We start from the raw sequence: 18,772 nt of genomic DNA, 5'->3' as shown, positions 1-18,772 counted from the left end.
CGCTGAGCGCCGCGCCGCCTGCCCGCCTTTACGCCGCGGCCGCCAAGTGAGTGCGTGCTGGGGGCTGTAGGCGCTGCTCTCCGTTACTTGCGAGGAGCCGGAGGCCGCCGCGAGGCATCCCTCGGCCTTCTCTGAGCTGAGTGAACCGAGGTGTTTCAGCTGCTCCTCTCACATCTCGTTCTTCAGATTCTGACGTTTATTTTGTTGTTTCTTAAAGTCGGATCCTATTGTCTAAGTAAAAAGGGGAAAAAATGAGCTCAGTGTACAGAACAGTGGAGCGCGCAATATGCTGAGAGCTCTGAAGAGCAGTTAATTTCTCACTTTTTGCATTCTTATTATTAGCGAAATAGTATCTTTCTCTGCCTGAAGTATTTTTCTCAATGATTTGAGAGCCTGATAAGGCAGGCAGGATTATTCAAGGATTGGGGCTCACTTGTTAACTGTGCTGGAAGTTGGTTTTCTGGCTTGGCCATTGGAGGGAATTAATTAGAGTGAATTTAGGGGTGCTGCTTGTGGAATGTAGAACCTACCTTTCTAACTGTTTGCTGATTTACAGATACTTAACAGTACCTATTTCTTTATCTTAAAATAAGTAACTTTCTATGGTTGATGATAGCTGGGTTTTTATTGTTTTCTGTGTTTCATGTGTCAGAAATGCTAAAAGAGGCAGCTCACAAAAGGCCAAGCAGGAAGAAGCCCAGAAGAAAAAAGGACGTGGCAGGCGGCCGTTGCTGAGCAAGCCTGTGGATGATGTGTACTTGACGTGGTACTATGAGCGACCATCCTACAATGTAGAAGAAGCTGTGGGTATGTTAAAGAAATTTCAGGAACTGGACTTCACATACCCAAAACAGTTTGTGTATATTAATGTGACCCTAGATATGGAACTACAGAAGAAGGTAAGTGGGAAGTGGCTATTAATTCTTATATTTTCTTTTTAAAATGTGAGTAGCTGTGTTTTAAGTTTAGAGTATATGTTACTAGTCGTCTTTTCATCTGCCTCTTGCAGATGCTCTGACTGAGTGTTGGAGCGCTGTTTGTGTTTGCAGGTGACTTAATTCTTTTCTTGTGTGTATGCTTATTTAATGTAGTTTAAGTACTTGGGGTGAAGATAAGAATCTTCAGGAATTATGAAGATGGGCTATTATGTGTCTGAAATTCAGGTTCAGACAGAGCTGGTCAAACTAAGGTTTACACCTACTTGAGCTTTCCACCTAGATTATTACCTTAGACGCGTGTTTTGTTCTGGGATGATGTTATAGGGAAAGGTCTTAGTCTAGCTTCTTTTCATCTCTGCTTCCCACCATGTTTTAATTTCTGTTTTTGTCATGCTCTGTGGAAGTATGTTAGTACATGTTTGCTTATGATTTTTTTTATGGGCACTGTTGGAGTGAGGGCGCTTCTGTGTGAAAGGGAAGCATCTATTTATTTATTTAACAAAACTTATTTCATTGTTTATTTCCTTGGAACCCTTGGAATTCATCCACAAGCCCTGTTAAATTCTTGTGGAGCTGCTGATATCCTCAGCAATTACTGGAAGATGGCTTCATGTTGCATGACCACAGATGATGCCAGCTTCCAAAGTGTGACAGACTGGACTTGAATCCAAAGCAGAACTCCCTATGTTAATTTAAAGTGCATGAGAGCTAGGACTCCTGTTAAGTTGCTGTAAGGCTATTGTTCTTAGAGGAGTGCCATGGCCATCTCATTTCCTTGTTTGGGTTAATAACATGGTCATGTTGAGTGAATATGTCAGTGTGAGCCTTCCTCACCAAACTAGAAGTGGATGGTGTCTTTGCAAGTCTTCAAAAGATGCAGATGAAGAAATGAACAAAAAGCATAGACAGTTTCTTTTCTATGTGATGTTTATTGCCCTCTCAGCTGCTTAACAGGTTATTAGGACTCTGGTCTGAGTGTTGTCTTGGTGCATTTTTCTTGTCACCCTGCAAAGGGTCATCCATTTTGTCATTTCAAAGGTGTCTAGCCCAGTTGAGCCTTAAATTAAGACATTCTGCTTCCTCCATAGATAAAAAGCAGTTTGGCTTCTTAAAAGTTTATTTCCTTCTGTGTCTAACTAAATATCATCTTTAGCATACCGGGGGCTCTTAGAGCTAGCTAAGTTCATACTTTAAGCAACACAGACCTTGTGCAACTGTTTTTAGTAGTTGTGTAGTATGTTTATGCCTTGGCAAGAGATACGTTTCTTGTGATTGTTTTGCACTGTCTATTAAATGGGTAACATAATTGTGATAAGCTGTGACAGGGTCTCAGTGATTGTTACTGATGCCACTTGAGTGTAGCAGTTCTACACATGGGAGACAGTGACCCCAGCTCCTTTCTCTTGAGCAAATAGCATCATGAAGAACTCATACATTTTTAAGTTGATGAAGTTACGATTGTATTCTACAGCGGACATACAAAAGCAGTCACAATCTATGCTTTGTATGTTTTTATTTTTTTGTTTACTATATGTAAGTATAGGCTAAGTACTCGTGTTTTTGTCAGGTGGCTGCATTTGTGTGGGACCAAGTTACTTAATATGACTTTGTTTAGTCGTGATTTGTTTCAATTTTTCTTTTTCTCTTTTTAGAAAAAAGTGGATCAGTTTACAAGCATTGTTCTTCTTCCATACCGCTTTACAGATGAAACGAATAAGGTCTTGGTTTTCACAGAGGTCAGTAAGCCTGAATTACTTATTTATGTGTGTCATGAACCCAGCACGCTCTTGTGTAAGAACTAGTTGTGTTGTATGTATGGTACTTGGCATTGAGAAGACTCTTCAAATGCTTTACGGAACTTACAAGTCTTTCAGGGATACGTCTTCAACAGTGTCTTAATATGTTAATATGCATCTTGTATTTCCTATGTCATGTTATCTTTACATATTTGGTTCATTTTAGCAGTGCACTTAAGGAGAAAACATCTGCATGGGTGTGACTAAAGGAGAGGGATGAGTAAAGTCTTCTACAGGGTTGAAGATTTTGATCATTCTGTAATAAAGATGGACATTTTGGTGCAGCAATCATTTCCATCCTTACTGTCTTAAGCATTAGTAAACAGTGCAAACTATAAGAGTTAGTTATTCACCATAGCTTGTACTGGAACAGAATGCATGTGATAGTGGTAGGGAGTAACTTCTCAAAAAAAAAAAAAAAACAACCCTAAGCAAGCAGCCAATGAAATTAACACAACAGCCTTCCCCACAAATCCTTCGTCTTCTGTTGTAGGAGTTCACTAGTATGATATGATGTGTGGAGCCTTTGTCTTATCTGAATGACGCTAGTACAGGCTCTCTGCTGTTGTCCTTTGCCCGTTAATTTTTCTAACAGAATAGTTACGTATAATCAATATGAGATTATCCTAGAGATGTGCCTTGAACTGAATTTATGACCCTTTGAACTGACTTTTGATAGATTTTCTACGTAAGCTGCGAGGTGAGAATCCTCCTATAGAACTGAGGCCTGACAAGCATGCCAGGTTCTGTGTTGCAGTGTCTTGAAACCTCTCTTAAACTCAAATTCAATCAGGGTAGGAGACCCCGTGTGTTCTGAAGATGTGTATGTGGATGAAGATTGAGGGGCTCCAGTCACATGACACCACTTTCATGTGGAAGGGTGAAGCTAGTCAGCTCTTTCTTCTGAGGGAAACCTTGTTTTGACTCTTGGTCAGGAGTATTTACGTTTTCAAAAACCTTGAGCCAAAACATGATTCTTGCTATTATTCAGTGTTTCAAAGTATGTTAACAGCTAAGTCTCACAGAAGAAAAATGAAGTTGTATTCTAAATGCTATTTGAAGCAAAATTTTAATAGCAGAGGTAAATAGCCTTATTTTGTAGTGATTTTAAGTAGCATTCTCCATGCTTTTCTTGTAGCATTTAGTAAATGTTGTCTCTCTGTAGTGGGTGGTTGTCTGTGACGTTCAAAAGATGGTGATAGGAGAGAAAGGGCTTGAGACCGAGCTTTTCCCAAGTGGGATGATGTATTTTTTTTTCCCTCATAATTCACCAGGAGAGGACTGAAGATGAGCCTATTGCTTCTTACTGGGACTGGAATTGAGTGGAGTGAGCTGGAGTTGCTGCTCCAGTGTTAAATCTCCAGTATGGGGTATTTTGGATTAGTTTTAAGACATTCCTTTGCTGTTGATACAGAGCAATAAGTTGTACTGATGTTAATATGCTTGTTTTTTTTTTTTTCCTTCCAACAGAATGAGCAAGAAGCTGAAATAGCTCGAGAGAATGGAGCTGCTGTTGTGGGAGGCATTGAATTAATCAAATGGGTATTTATTTTTTAATTAAGTAAATTAAGCATTTTAATTTGCCATAGTGACTGATGGGGAAGGAACAAGAAACTTTATGTCCAAAAAGCTCTAGCTATAAGTTAGCAGCCAATATAAACAGTGAAATACTGCTTTGTGTGTTCTAACATGTTGGTAGTTAGAATTTGTGTACTTGGGTAATTCATTGTATTCCTAAATATATTTGCATTTGTTTTACTGTAGATTTTGGAAGAAGAAATTAAAATGGATTTCTACATAGCTGTTCCTGCAATAATGCCTAAACTGATACCATTAAGGAGCAAGCTAAAACAAAAATATCCCAGCACAAAAAGAAGTAAGAAGCAAAATCTATTTTATAAATTTAAGTACTGGAACAAGATTGAACTCTTGAGGTGACTTTTTTGTTGAGCACATAGAATTGCATTAAGTATTTTGCTGATGTGACTGAGCTGCATGTTTTGTCTTAGGAGAGTTGCTTTAGGCAGCTGGTGCTGTGCCTTGCCCCTTTCTCCTACAACACAAACGTTGGGATTACAGTTGATGTTAGTTTGTCAACTAGCTGTGCATATCATTCTGTATATGAGCTCTAGTAGTACTGTGAACTTTGTGTGGCAAACTTAAGAAAATAGAAACAGCTTGTTAAGTGTGTTCACTGAGGTAGTTATGATGTTTAACAGTTGGTGGATCTCATCTTCATCACTGCTCATTGTGTTTGTGCTTCTGAATAACAATGTTCTTCATGCTTTTTGTTAGTATAATTTGTTCACTTATTTGCATGTCATTACCTTTTTATTATGCACGAGGAACTTTTTATTCAGGTCAGATTCTGTAAGCATCAAATGTCAGTCTCTAAATATTTTTGATCTCCCGTGCTTATTTTAGATGTGTTTTAGGGGTCTGTTTCTTACATAGATGTGTCAGCTTCTTAAAGCAGTAAATCTTGACTCAGATTATCACTTACCTTCTCCCAGCTGTCTTAACAATGCATTCACAAGCTGCAGGCACTGCTCTTAGCTGCCAGTATGTTTGCAGCAAAAAATATATTAGCCTGTCCAAAGCATTACAACAGAATACTCCAGATGTTTCTGTAAAAATGAAAGCTGTATTATTTCATTATGAACTTGATTAGTTTGTGGGTTCCTGATGGTTGATTTATCTTGGAGCCATCCAAAGACATGTGGGAGAAATAATACTTGCAGTTGAAGCAATTGAGTGATGTTGTAAATCTGTTAAATAAGCTTCTGCAGCTGAGATAACAAAACCAGCTGTCTTTACTTTTGCAGTGGCTGCACTGGGCCAGAGTGTTTCAGGTAGAGTGTAATCTTGCTATTTCACAGTTGTATACTGTTTCCAAGGCAGATGCTTGGAGATGGTTTTGAGTTGAACCAGTAGTAGATCCCAGTCTTCCAAACTATTATACTAGGTAACAAACACTACGTATGTATGCTTTTCACAGTTTTTTTTAAATTGAAGTGAGATCTGAGTTGCATATTGAATTATTTTACTATATAATCTGTGAATATCTGATTAATTAAGGATGAGGGAATATGGAGGGAGATTTTAATAGAAAATATGGAAACGGCATTTTTGTTTGGTGCTTAATTGCTTTAAGGTGAAACACTGAATTCTCCCTTTTTTAATAGTATGTTCTGCCCTCCGAGTAAGTATTAAATTTTCTGTCTTTTTTTTTAAATTAGATTCCCTGGGTCATGATATTCCCAAAATGCTTCAGTTCTTCAGGGAAGGTCTTGAGTACATGGTACAAGATGAGCGTCTAATCAAGACAAGGATAGCAAGAGTAAGTGGTAATGGAGAGTTCTTAACTGCCCTGCTGAATAGAGCTGAAGTTAGTATGGAAACAGAGAAGAAAACAGTTTTTGTCCTGTGCATTCCCACGATTTTTAATTATTATTTACTGACCCATGAAGTAAATGAAACTTCAGTCTGTTTTGTGTAGTGTCTTCAGTTGATGTGAGCACTATACGTCATTAAAGTACAATGATGGAAGATGGTTACACTTAGACTGGGAGTGATACATATCTAATGCTGAGAAGTTAAGGATGCTGAGAATAGGATCTGTGATTGTTGTTCTATTGGCGGTGAATTGTAATAATGAACAAAATAAGATGCAACTCGAATACAACATGTGCCCTATTCCTAGCAATCCCTGTAGTGTTTCAGCTTTTAATGCTTACTTCCACAACCCCAACAATTCTATGTGAAGAAAGCAAAGTGTTATTTATGTAATTAATGATTTGTGGGTTATAAGTTTGTAGAGTATGCACAAGGGGAACAGAAAGTATTCACTTGACCCTAATAATTAAGGACTGTTTTCATTTCGAAATTTTCAGACCTAGTTTAATTTTAAAAACTTCGATCCTGGTTCAGGGCAGAAAAAAAAACTTCATTGCACCATGCCTTAAATACCATAAAATTAATCTGTGCTTTAACTACTGCCATGTAAGAAACTGAGTTCTAGAAAAGTGTTTTTTCTTCTCTTACAGGCTTTTAATCCTTTTCCTTAAGAATTTTTTTTTTGTTCTGAATTGTTTTGCTTCCATTCTGTTAAGTCTGTTTGTAATCCTGCCTATATTTAACTTTCCATTAACTGATACTGGTGTGGAAAGGAAGTTTATGAGACTTCTAATCTCTGCAGTTTTGTCTGGTGGTGGTAGAGATAAGCAAGCTTGTTAATTTTGGCTAGCTCCTGTGAGTTGTGCATGTGAATTTAAAGGACCTGTTCTTGTATACAGTACTCAAAACTGAGGTTTTCAGAATTGTTCTCCTAGAATATGGAATGTATTTCATTTTCATACAGACAAGTTACATTTTTATCTGTATGCAAGTCTAAGTGACTACAAGAAGCACCGCAAATCCATAGCTGTCTTTTTTTTCCAGCATTTTGAACGTATTTCATGTTGCTTTTGCTTTGGATTAAATTTTAGTCCTTTAACTTTGCTCATCTTGTATTGTAGATCAGCCTTTAAAATAACTTGAAATTAAGGTTCTTTTTTTCTATTCACTTTTTTATAAAGCGTTAAAAAACCACAGGTCTGAATGAAAGTGACTGAAGAACTCAGATGGTTTGATAGCATTTGAAGTAATTGCAGTTGGTTTTACTTATTGTACCTTCTTACTGTTGTGGTCAGAGTGTCTGAAACTATGTTGTGTTAATGATATAAGATGCTGGTGCTACAAGACAACTTAAGTTCTGGGTGCAGCCTGAGATGTCATTTTTTATTTTTTGATTTTTAGTTAGTAATCGCAGAATCACAAGGTTGGGAACAACCTATAAGATCATCTAGTCCAACCGTCTTCTCACTACCACTGCTACCACAAGCTACTAAACCATATCTCGTAGCTCCCCGTCCAGACGCCTCTTGAACACTGCCAGGGACGGCAACTCCATGACCTCTCTGGGCAATCGTTCCAGTGCCTGACCACCTTGTGAGAGAAAAAGTTTTTCCTCGTGTCTAACCTAAACCTCCTCTGATACAACTTGCGGCCATCTCCCTGGGTCCTGTCCGTTGCCTGGGAGAAAAGGCCAAACTCTTCTTTATCCCAGCCTCCCTTTGGGAAGTTGTAGGGTGTTATGAGGTCTCCCCTGAGCCTCCTCTTCTCCAGACTAAACAATCCCAGCTCCCTCAGCTGCTCCTCATAGGAGCAGCTCCTCTGTGCTCCAGACCCGTCACCAGTTTCGTTGCCCTTCTCTGGGCACGCTCCAGGGCCTCAATATCTTTCCTGTAGTGAGGGGCCCAAAACTGAACACAGTACTTGAGGTGCGGCCTCACCTGTGCTGCATGGTAAATAGCGGGTTATTGTCAATGAGCTCTTAATCTTGGTTTGGAAGTAGTATGATGGGGATTTTCTTGCGCACAGTCGAGCTGTGGCAAGATACTGTAAGCTACGTGGCAGAGGTGACTCCAGCGCAGCACATGTGATGTGTTCAGAGAGCTGTATGCAGAAGGATGTCTGTGGCTACAGCTTGCATAAAGTGTCTCCACCCTCTGTAGCTGCTCTCCTTTGCCTGACCTAGTTGTGCTGTTTGTGCAGCAGCGCTGGGAGGCAATCTGCTCTAGGCAAGGCTCTGGGAGCTTTGCGTGGTTATGCATGTCTGCTCACCACTAAATCTAGAGCTCTTTACATTTAAGCCTTGCCAGTGAGGAAAATAATCATTTGTGAATTGCATGGAGATGTGAAGATATATTGCTGTTTTCCAGGTGGTAGCGTAGATGTTTCTGGGACTCTGCCAAGCTGGCGTTTCTCAAAGAGATGTTTTCCTTTTAGTGCTGCTGTCTTATGTTGCCTGTTAGTTCAATTATGGCCAATAGCTTGAAGTTGTGCTGTACTCCCACATAAGTCAGCAGCCTTAATGGTGTTTTCTTATTTTGTAAGTAATTGAGATGTCTTTGAGAAGCCTGGGAGTTGGCAGTGTTAGATTTAATTAGTAGATCTGGAGTTGTGAAACAGAATGTAAAATGTTCTTTCGAGACATGGAGCTTAAAGCAGAAGGGAGGCAAAATGAGAATGCTCAAGATATCCTCTTCAAAATCATGCTATCTGAAGAGGGTAGCTTAAAGTCATTTTTATTGAGGATTTTGACATTGCTTTTGAATGTAGATAGAGTGCTACTATTTTTTTCTCCCGAGTTGTAGATGCTTAGAAAAATCAGAATGGAAATAAATGTGACACCAGAAATAAGTTTCCAGTTTGTTTTCCTGTCTGTGCAGAGAGCTGCCTGGGAAATGGTTCTCCTATGAAACAGAGCAAGATGATACTGAGAGGTGAGAATTGTTTGTTTTAGGAAGCATATTGTGTACCTTTTGTGAATGGTTTGTACAGAAGGACTATCTCATTTGTAGGGTTAGAAGTACAGAGAGGTGAGACTGAATTGGAGATTTCTGCAATTTGGTATATGGGATATATAAGTGAGTGAAGTCTATGATAAGATGGGGAACAGAAATGCCAGTCTACATTAGAGGTAGGATGTTGAAGGAACTGTTTCTGAGCAAATCAAGCTTTGGGTAGGTTCAGGGTGTTAGGGCCATTCAGCCTTCTGTTACCTACTTAGTGAGTCTGTCTATCTAGTGAGAATTAAGTCTCGTACAGATCCTGATAGTTTGCACAGTCCTGAGAATGATGTTCTATTTGTCATCAATTACTGGCAAACAGCTTGAATTTGGAACAAAATGAGGAATTGGAGGTGTGGAGGAAATTGTAGCAAGCTGAATTAGAACTAGGAAAAATAGTACTTGACAACTGTGAGGACCAGGGGTACAGCCACAATAAGGGTTGCTCTAGCCTGCATTTTTGCCTTTGCTACTATTATCTGTGAAGCAGCAGTATTACAGCTACTACCTCTGAAATGCTTTCCACTTCAGTGCCAGGATGAGAAGACGGGATCTACAGGGTCTGTGTTAATTTAGTTTCCTACTAAGAGTTCTGTTTTGGTTTAGGATTTTTTTTTTTGCTTTTTCCTTTTCTTCTTGCTGACTTACTCAGTAAGATTTATAACTAAGCAGAAGCCTGTGGAAAGCAAGACAGCACGAAATAGGTCAGTGCTCTTCTCTAACTGATACTGGCTGTCCTCCAGATGTTCTTACAGGAACATTCATCTGCCATGTGTGTCAGCACTTAGCTATTGGTTTGGGGTCGGTCTTCTGCTCTCGAAAGAAGAGAAGCTCTGGTTTCTGCTCTCGCTGTGTACTGAAAGACATTCGACTCTGAGTAATGATGAAATGCAGTTGTTTTCTTATGCTGATCCTACTCAAAATAAAATGTTAGGAGTAGCTAAACCTGTACTAAAGAGGTTTTCTTAACATTTTTCTCTAGAGGCCTCTGAGGAACAGTTCTTGGAGTTCAGCCAAGCCAAGTGTTTTCTCTTGAAATAGTAGAAGTGGTTTTACTTGAATAGTGCAGAGATGTGCAGAGGTCATGTATTATTACAGGATGCCAGTCACAGTACCTTTGTTAATTACTTGACACCTTACTGTGCTCCTGAAATTTCTCCCTATTCATATGAACTAAAAGGTGAAATGCATTGCTGTTCATTTCTTATTAGCACTAGGAGACAAAGGGAACTCAGAACTACGAACTCATGCTTCCCTTTGAGCTTATTTCTTGTTTTGCAGTTGACTGCAGTACATTTTTATTCATTATAGGTAACTGGAATTCTGGATCTTGCACCTGAAGAAGGCAGACTTGGAATGCTATTGTTGATGGGTTTTCTATTCTTGTTATTTGTCTTAGAAGGGTTGTAATAGGGGATTTGGGGATAACTTTCTTTTTAAATTTCCTCTTAGATACTGCAGCTTTAAGCCCAGTTTAAGTGCTTTGAGAACTGATTCAGCTTTATGGTTGAATGGCTACTGGCCAGCCCAGGTCCCTTACATGCCATGAGATAAAGCTGTAACAATTGAAGTTGCAGTTTTGGAACAGATAATTATTGACTGCATTGTGCTGTAAGACTTTTTTTAGTAAGTGGAACTTGAGTTTTGAGTATAAGTGCTGAAACTATAATTTCTGGATTGTTGCAGCATTTAATGTAGGAGCCTCAGTCCTGTGGCTGGCTTGAGGTGGGAAAGAGGCTGAGCAAGTTCAAGAAGAGGCTGAAAAATGTGTTGGTGGATCAGTGCTAATGCATGTTCTGGCTCCCTCACAAGAGGGCATAATTGGTTCTGGGAGTGGAGGGTGGACTGATGTGCTTAGCTGTACAAGGCTCTTGGGATGGCAGTATTTTAGGAATATTATGTTATTGCATATATTCTTTATATTGACAGCTGGAAGAAGAGACAGTGCAAGAGTGAGATGGAGGCTCAAGCTTTATAGCTCCTTTATATTTTTTGAATGTGATGTGAAATTACTGTTGTCTGAACTGAAAGCGACTGGTAGATGTGCAGAGGAGGGAGAAGAAAAGGCTCTCTTGGCCTTACCCTGGTTTTTCTGCCATGGCTGGCATTTCCTCTGTGTGTGTTACATGTAACAGACAGTGGTTACATCAGTAGCACAGATTCTGCCATGACCAATCTCAGGATATGACTCCCAAGAGCAGTTCAGGAAAACAACTCAATTTTTTTTTTTTAATAGTAGGGCATCTTTTAGTTCTTTATTTGTAGATGTAGCCAGCAAATAGGCAAGTGCCTTTTCTGTGTATTCAGTTGCTTATTTCTAAAGATTCCCGAAAAGGTGATGTTTAAAACTCCATTTGTGGAGTCTCAGCAGAGGCAGTGAGAGACCTTATTGAAGAAGCATGTTTCGTACCAATAAGGAAGAATGAACTTTGCTGACCCTCCTTACAGCACCTAGTGCTACTCTAGAGAGTGATGTCCTAAACTTGAAAGAGTAAGCAAGAAGAACTTCAGTTTTGTGTTCCAGTCGTAGTACTTACTATCAGTTTTCTAAGCTACTTTGTGTTTAAGTTGTTTTATAAAAAATGGACTAGAATTAGATTAATAGTTGTTCCTTTTGTAGACTTTATTATTTGCCAGAGTGACTCAAGACTTAAAGACCTAAAGACCAATTCCTGCTAGATCAATCTGCTATGTGGCTTGCACAGCTTTAGGTCTGGTCTGGAGTGTTTTTGTCAGCTTAGTAAGCCTAAAATTAACCTTAAATATCTAAGTGCTGAAACACAGTGACACACCAAGACATACTGTGGGATACCTACTGTGTGGATGTGGAAACTATTTTGAAATATTCAGAACCGTTTGGGAATTATATGTCTTCATTATGGTGCCACGGACATCTCAAGAAAATTATGGCACACAGGCTGTTGGGATGTGTCATGTTATCTGATGGAATGTAACTTACTTTGCCCTGTTTTCTAATAGTATCAAATATGGAATGGTAGCAGATGTCTCTGTGTTTTGAGATAATTGCCTTCTCTCATAATGTGTTGTAGTCTTAAGTTCTTAGAATTGCAACGTATTACTTAGAGAAACTTGAAAATTCTGTTTCTTTTGAGTTCTAGACGTGGTTACGGATGAATAAGTAACTTAACACTTATCAAGCTGTACAAATGAAGGCTTACTCGAGACATGAACACAGTGCAAGATTTGGAAGCAAATATTACTCAAACCTTAATTTGAAGTATAATTTCTAATTAGCTATTAGTGTTAAATTGTTTAAATTGTTCCGAGTATTCCTTTATTTTTTAATTCCTTCAAGCGTGATCAGTCAGTCAGTGAAATGATACGCTCAGCATTAGTGAACAAACTTCTACATCTGTTAATTTATGACAGGTTTATCATCAAGCTTTGCAATCAGCATAGCAGTAATAAAAATGAATGACTACTGGTCTGTGTAGCAGAGGAATGGTGTTTAGATTAGAAGTTTGCCTGAAGTGCATATAAAGAGATTAATGGACCAAATCTGGGAGGAGACGACTGAAGCTTAACAGCATATCTATTGCAATGAATATGTTTATGGGTAAGTGAGATGTTAATGAAATCTGCTTATGCTGCACTGGGAGGAGTTGGAGAGAAAGATGAGACCTCAGTGATTACTGTACCGTCCACTGAAGTGGAGTTCTTTCTGTAAGAAAAATGCTATTTTCTCTTCCATTTCTGAAATTTCTAGGAAAGAAAATACTGACTTTCATACAGGTGAAGATTTTTGGATTGTATGGGTGAAACCAGAGGGCAGATGACATAACATTGCAGGACATTATGCTTCCAGAACATTAAGTCTGGGTAATGTGTATTCAGTGTTTCAAGATCTGTGGCTCTGGATTTATTTGAACCCAGGATGTTTGGGTTTGTCTCTTCCTTGTGAGTTGCTCGTTGTTAATAGTGTCCATAGAGATGAATGTAAGTTGTGATTTGAGGTGTTTAATATCTGAGGAAATACTACTTTGGTAGTGGTGCTGGTTTGCTCCAGAATACTTAGGATCAATCCAGTGAGGACTGCTTATGTAGCTGAAGCAATGAGTAAGTCTTGCAGAATGTGCAGAATGAGGAGCCACCAGTTGATGGTTTTGGTTGGAAGATGAAAAATGCTGTGGATGGGAACTGAAGTCTATAAAAAGGGTAGTTGCAAACTGGTCTGTGCTTTGTGCTCAGTACACAAGCTGCAAGTTGTAGTATGTTGAAATGGGAAAGTAAAAATGAAGCAGAACTCCAAGTTTTTGTGTTTTTTAATGATTTCTTTTGTTCAGCTGTGTATCTTAATGCCTTCAATTTGAAGTACTTTTGTTTTTTTGGATATCTGTTTTGTGTTTTGATGGCTATTTCTTGATGCTTATTTCTTCAAATATTGTATTTCCTTGTAATTTTGAGAAAGTGCATATGTGCATTGTTTTTAGAACATCAGTAAGGCTACATGTGTATGGAACTATGGAAGTGTAATTCTTGAATGTCATGTATAGAAAGATGGGAAATAATGAAAACCATACAACCTTATAGAATACTTCTGAGACACTTTGATAAGGCTGTTAATGGGACGTCTAACTCTTTAACAGGAATACAGAATCATAGGATGGTTTGGATTGGAAGGGATGTTAAAGATCATCTATTTCCAACCCCCTGTTATATGCAGGGGCACCTCCCGTAGACAGTTGCTCACAGCCCCATCCAGCCTGGCCTTGAATGCCTCCAGTGAGGACGCATCCATAACCTCACTGGGAAACCTGTTCCAGTGTCTCACCGCCCTCACAGTAAAAATCATCCTAATATCTAGTCTAAATCTACCCTCTTCTAGTTTAAAAACATACTCCCTCATCCTGTTGCTTCATACCTTTATTAAAAAAAGACCCCTCTCCAGCTATCTTGTAGGCCCCCTTCAGGTACTGGAAGGCTGCTGTAAGGTCCCCCTGGAGCATTCTCTTCCCCAGGTTGAAGAGCCTCAGTTTCCTCAGCCTGTCTTTATAAGGGAGGCGCTCCAGCCCTCTGATCATTTTTGTGGCCTTCCTTTGGACCCACTTACCTTGATATCCTAGGGAAATAGCTTGATGTTCCCAGTGGGGGAAAAAAATATTATCCAAACACAGAATTCATATATATCCAGCACTTTCAGATATATCTGTGTAGGTTTTAAGAGCATCATGGCCAATTCTGTGTTATTGTTTTTTCAGCTGGATATGCCTACTGAGCAGATCGTTGCCAATCTAAAAACAATTATTGAGGATATCTGCAAGTTCAAACCATCAAGTGCTGGTAAGCAGCTATTTTTTTTATCTACTAGTTGAAGCTGTTGAATGAAAATGAAGAAGCAAATGTTAACCAGGATGTAATTAATGACATCACTGCTTTGTCTGCTTTGGATGGGTAACTTAGTGAATCGTAACTTAAGAACTGGATAGTCCATGAGGGCATTGATAGAGTGTGCACTTCTGATGTCAGCTCTTGTTGCACATAGAACTGTGTGATGAAAGGAGAGTGATGCGCAAAGCTTAGTTTGCAAGATTTTTTTATAAATAGCTTATAGCCATACAGTGAAATCTGCATAAGTCATAAAGACCTTCAGAGTCTGTGTGGATTGTTTTTGCCCCCTGGCATGACCCTTCTGGAACTCAGCACAAAGTATTTAAACTCAAAATCACAGAATCCACCTTTGGTTACTCAAGAGTTGCTTCAGTTGATATTACTCTGATGCTAGCTACCTGCCTGAAGGTATGCTGCACCTTTTAATTAATGGGATTTATTCATGAACTACACTAACTTAGTTAACTAAGGGTGAGCTATTTTCATAGTATTTTGCCTCCTTTGTGGTATCTAGCTTATGCTGTGAGCCTTTGATTGTTTTTACTAGTTTAAAAAATATTTGCTATGTGTAGGATGCAGGCATGTTCCTTAAAGTATCTTTATAACAATGGAATCTATGTAGGCTTGCTAACTATCAATCACTTAGCTACAAGTTTGATTCTTTCAGATTATCCATATGTGCTCGCATGTCTTCATGCAGCTGTGCAATTAGCACTAAAACAGCATTCCTCTGCAAATCACTTAATCTATTGGAAGACTCAAAATACTACCAGGCATATGTTCTTGGAGTATATGTAGATAGACTTCCACTAAGAAGCTGGACTATATATGTAGTTGCTCTTGTCGAAAGACTCACTCAGCATTTGGTGGTAGGATCCTGAAATAGTATAGGTTTCTTCTATGCCCTCTGTCATGTATGAGTATTTCTGTGATCAGCAAGTGCCTAGTTAATTTTCATGAAGCTGCAAATAAAGGAAAAGCAATTGTAATGTATTTTGGAGCATACATTTGTGCCCATGTGATCGTTTTGACTAGAATTAGATTGTTAGGAAGAAGGCTTAATAGTTGTAAATAAGGAATTGTAAACACTTGGAAGCCAAGCTGTGTAGAGATGGTATTGACAGAATGAAGATAAGGGGTTTACCATAGAGAATTTTAAGTTTGCTGTGTGTAGGAAGAATGCGTTGTTAGTTTATCTACAATCTTTATTCTGTCTCAGTATTTTGATCTACTTGCGTGGTTCTGCTTCAGGTCATACACTGACAAAATCTGGATTAGTATTAAGATAAATAAGTATGGAGACATGAAAATTGGTGGATGACTGAATAGCTGGTATTCTTTGTTTTCTTAGGTCCTTTTGTGAAGAAGCTGGTTATTAGATCTTCAACCAGTGAGGGCTTACTGTTGAACCTTGATGGACTTCTCCCTGAGGCAGAGAAAGTAGAAGAAAAAGAAGAAACTGCAGAAGATGATGAAGAAAAACCTGTCCAAGAATCTGTTAGTACCTGATGCCTTTCCTTGTGCATCTGATGATCAAGTTTGAAAAGCAAATGCTGTTGTTCAAATCATATTCTGTGAAAAAAAAATAAATAGATCTGTGACTTTCATTTTTAAAATTCTGTGTGACAAGAAATTGTCAGAAACAGGAATATGTTGTCAAAACTGAAGATGTCTTAGGCTTTTTCTGTTGGTAGCTGAAAGCTTCCTAATTTGTGTGTAGTTTTGTCTTGGCATGTGATAATTCCTAGTCTAATAAATTTTGTAGTATAAACTCTGAGTTATCACCATCTAATTTCCACAGTTAGAGCTGAAAGACTGGTACACCTTATATTCATAGTGCTGAGTTTTCTACTTCGTGGAAATTGCCTAATGTTCAGTATTTCTGTGCACTAGACTCAGACCCACACAGAGAAACGAATGCAGTTCCTTGTGGGAAGCTGCTGTATAACTTACAAAGAGAAGGAAGCTAGGTTTTAATTTACTGTCCTATTTTCTGCAGCATCAGGGATGAATTTGCTTTTGAGTTGATGGGAGTTGCATCTTCCTGGTGCTTGTGGTATCCAACTTTGTTTTCATTTAATATAAATATAGATACTAAAATAATGTATAGAGAACTGCTGCTTCACTAGGCACTCTGAAACTACTTCATGTTTCTGAATGCAGGATAGTCTTTGTGACATACTGTAGTAGTTGATACATTTTTTTCCCTACTGAAAAAAATGGCTTATCTTATGTGAGAGGAGTGATTGTGCTACATTTTTCTAATAACATTTAATCCCTCTGTAACTGATTATGCCTCTGAGGGAATCTAGTTAGTGTTTGTAATACGCAAGAAAGAGTTAATGCTAGAATCATAGAATATCCTGAGTTGGTCGGATCATCGAATCCAGTCCTGGCTTTACTCAGGAGCACCTAAAATTTAAACCTTATTTTTGAGAGCGTTGTTCAAAGGCTCTTTCAACTCTGGCAGCGTGGTGCTGTGACCACTGCCGTAGGGAGCCTCATCTAGTGTCCAATCACCTCTGGTGAAGAACCTTTTCCTAACACCCAACTTGACCTTCCTCTAACTGTCATATACTCAACTACTTTAGGGTGAAACCTGAGTGAAGATCCGAAAGTTGTGTTGATTTTTTTATCTGCCATGAAGGTAGAGAAGCACTTTTGACAGCCTTGCAAACAGCTGCTTGGGGGTAAGGGAGTGGGTTTGAAGTTAAGAAGGCTTCACAACAATGATGGATCCTTCTGTACAGGTAACTCAGAGGAATATTCCTGTCCTATGCTTCATGTTCAGAGTTTGCCTAAAAATGCTGACTGATGCTTTATGAGGGTTTATTGTGTTTCTGTATGGGGATGGAAAGCCTGTGAGAGGAGCATTGAGTCGTTAAGGGGTGTAGGGCCTGTGTGCTTGGTTAGTTAATGTGGAGGTGCAATGGCCCCTGTAGATAGAGGCTCCCCATCCAGCCAATGTATGCAGAAGTGGGGGAGAAAGGCTGTGGAGTCCCTTTTATTCATTCATAACTTAACTTGTTCCTCTGACTCTTAATATCTGCAAATTCCACTTACATTTGATGGAAAATGTTGAAAGCAAAGACTTATTAACTGAAACAGAGGACTTTGTTAGGAATAGCAAAATCTGATGTGCTAGTTTACCTTATTATTAATTATCCTCTTGATGAGGATTGAGCTCTTAAATGCTGCCAAGTTGAGCCTTCAAATATATTTGACTTTTTGTTCTTTGGGTCTAGTTGGTGTGGTAAAACCAAAACTACTTTTTCTGCAACAGGTAGTAATCACTATGCTTCTAACATAATACTGTTGTTCTGCTGACTTTAACTACAGCTGTGTGGCAATTATTTTGACTTGTTATTGTATCTACTTGTTTTTTTCCAGCCTTCTTAAATATAAACTGAAGACTAGAGAAGACATCTAGCTGTCTGAAACCGTGTGTTTTTTCCAGCTCATTGTGGAATGTTTCCAAGCTTTCTTCATGTTGTTTCCAGCAGGTGGCATTCTTGTTCCCTCTCTTTCTTAGAGAAAGTGTTTCTCAATGATTTTTTCATTCTTACTTATTAGACATGTGCTAGTAGAAATGCATCCAAAAAAAATAATACGAGTCCAAGAAGGATCAACTATGTGAAAGGAGTTATCTGAACTTCATACGTTTGTTTGTTTTTGGGGCTTTAAATAATTCGTCTTACTGGAGGTAAGGGCGTGGCTTGTCTCTTTTCTAATGGGGTTACACATGTCTGCTTTGCAGTTGTTGCATCCCCATCTGAAGCATTTTGCTGCTGTCAGGGAGGATGCTTGATGCATTGCTCTTAGGCGACACTGCTATATTTTTAAATATGTGGAGTGCTTTACACAGTTTTACCAGAAAATTGTCTTAAGGATAAAGGAAGGCTTCATCCTGACTTGAGCTGACTTATGGATACACTCAGCCTTATAACATACTTTTTTTTGGCTGTGGGCTCTCCTCCTATTCCTTGTAGGAAAAAAAAAAATTCAACCAGTGTTGGTTATGGAAGTGAAGAGTTGGTGCAACTAGCAAGAATGTTATGTTGAATGTATTCAGTAATGCTACTTGACCTAAACATCCTGTTCGGTCTGATTCAACTTAAAAAGAATTGAGATGTTGTACCGGGAGATGGTTACTTGTCCCTACAGAAATGTGTGTATTTCTGATCAACTGAGACAGAGAAGACAAGTTTCTGAAGACGAGGGAGGATGTGTAATCAAGAAAGGCAGTTTTTTGAAGAGTTGAATTTTTTTTTAAAGTTTAAGGAATTTTTTTCTCTCT

The 18,772-nt window shown here is 38.8% G+C and overlaps 1 protein-coding gene across 1 annotated transcript; it reads left to right on the top strand.

The window, feature by feature from the left end:
- Nucleotides 1–5: 5 nt before the first annotated feature.
- Nucleotides 6–17,900, top strand: MRPL1 (mitochondrial ribosomal protein L1; the record flags this gene model as incomplete). Its single annotated transcript, XM_010709641.2, has 8 exons — nt 6–46; nt 653–899; nt 2,591–2,674; nt 4,205–4,276; nt 4,499–4,610; nt 5,974–6,074; nt 14,346–14,427; nt 15,827–17,900. Coding segments are annotated over 8 exons (897 nt in total), but the record flags the coding sequence as incomplete, so codon positions are not given.
- Nucleotides 17,901–18,772: the final 872 nt, after the last annotated feature.

Source organism: Meleagris gallopavo, chromosome 4, assembly GCF_000146605.3.
Source record: "Meleagris gallopavo isolate NT-WF06-2002-E0010 breed Aviagen turkey brand Nicholas breeding stock chromosome 4, Turkey_5.1, whole genome shotgun sequence".
Taxonomy (NCBI): Eukaryota; Metazoa; Chordata; class Aves; order Galliformes; family Phasianidae; genus Meleagris; species Meleagris gallopavo.
Note: the sequence above shows the minus strand (reverse complement) of the source record. Positions and strands in the feature narration are given on the sequence as shown.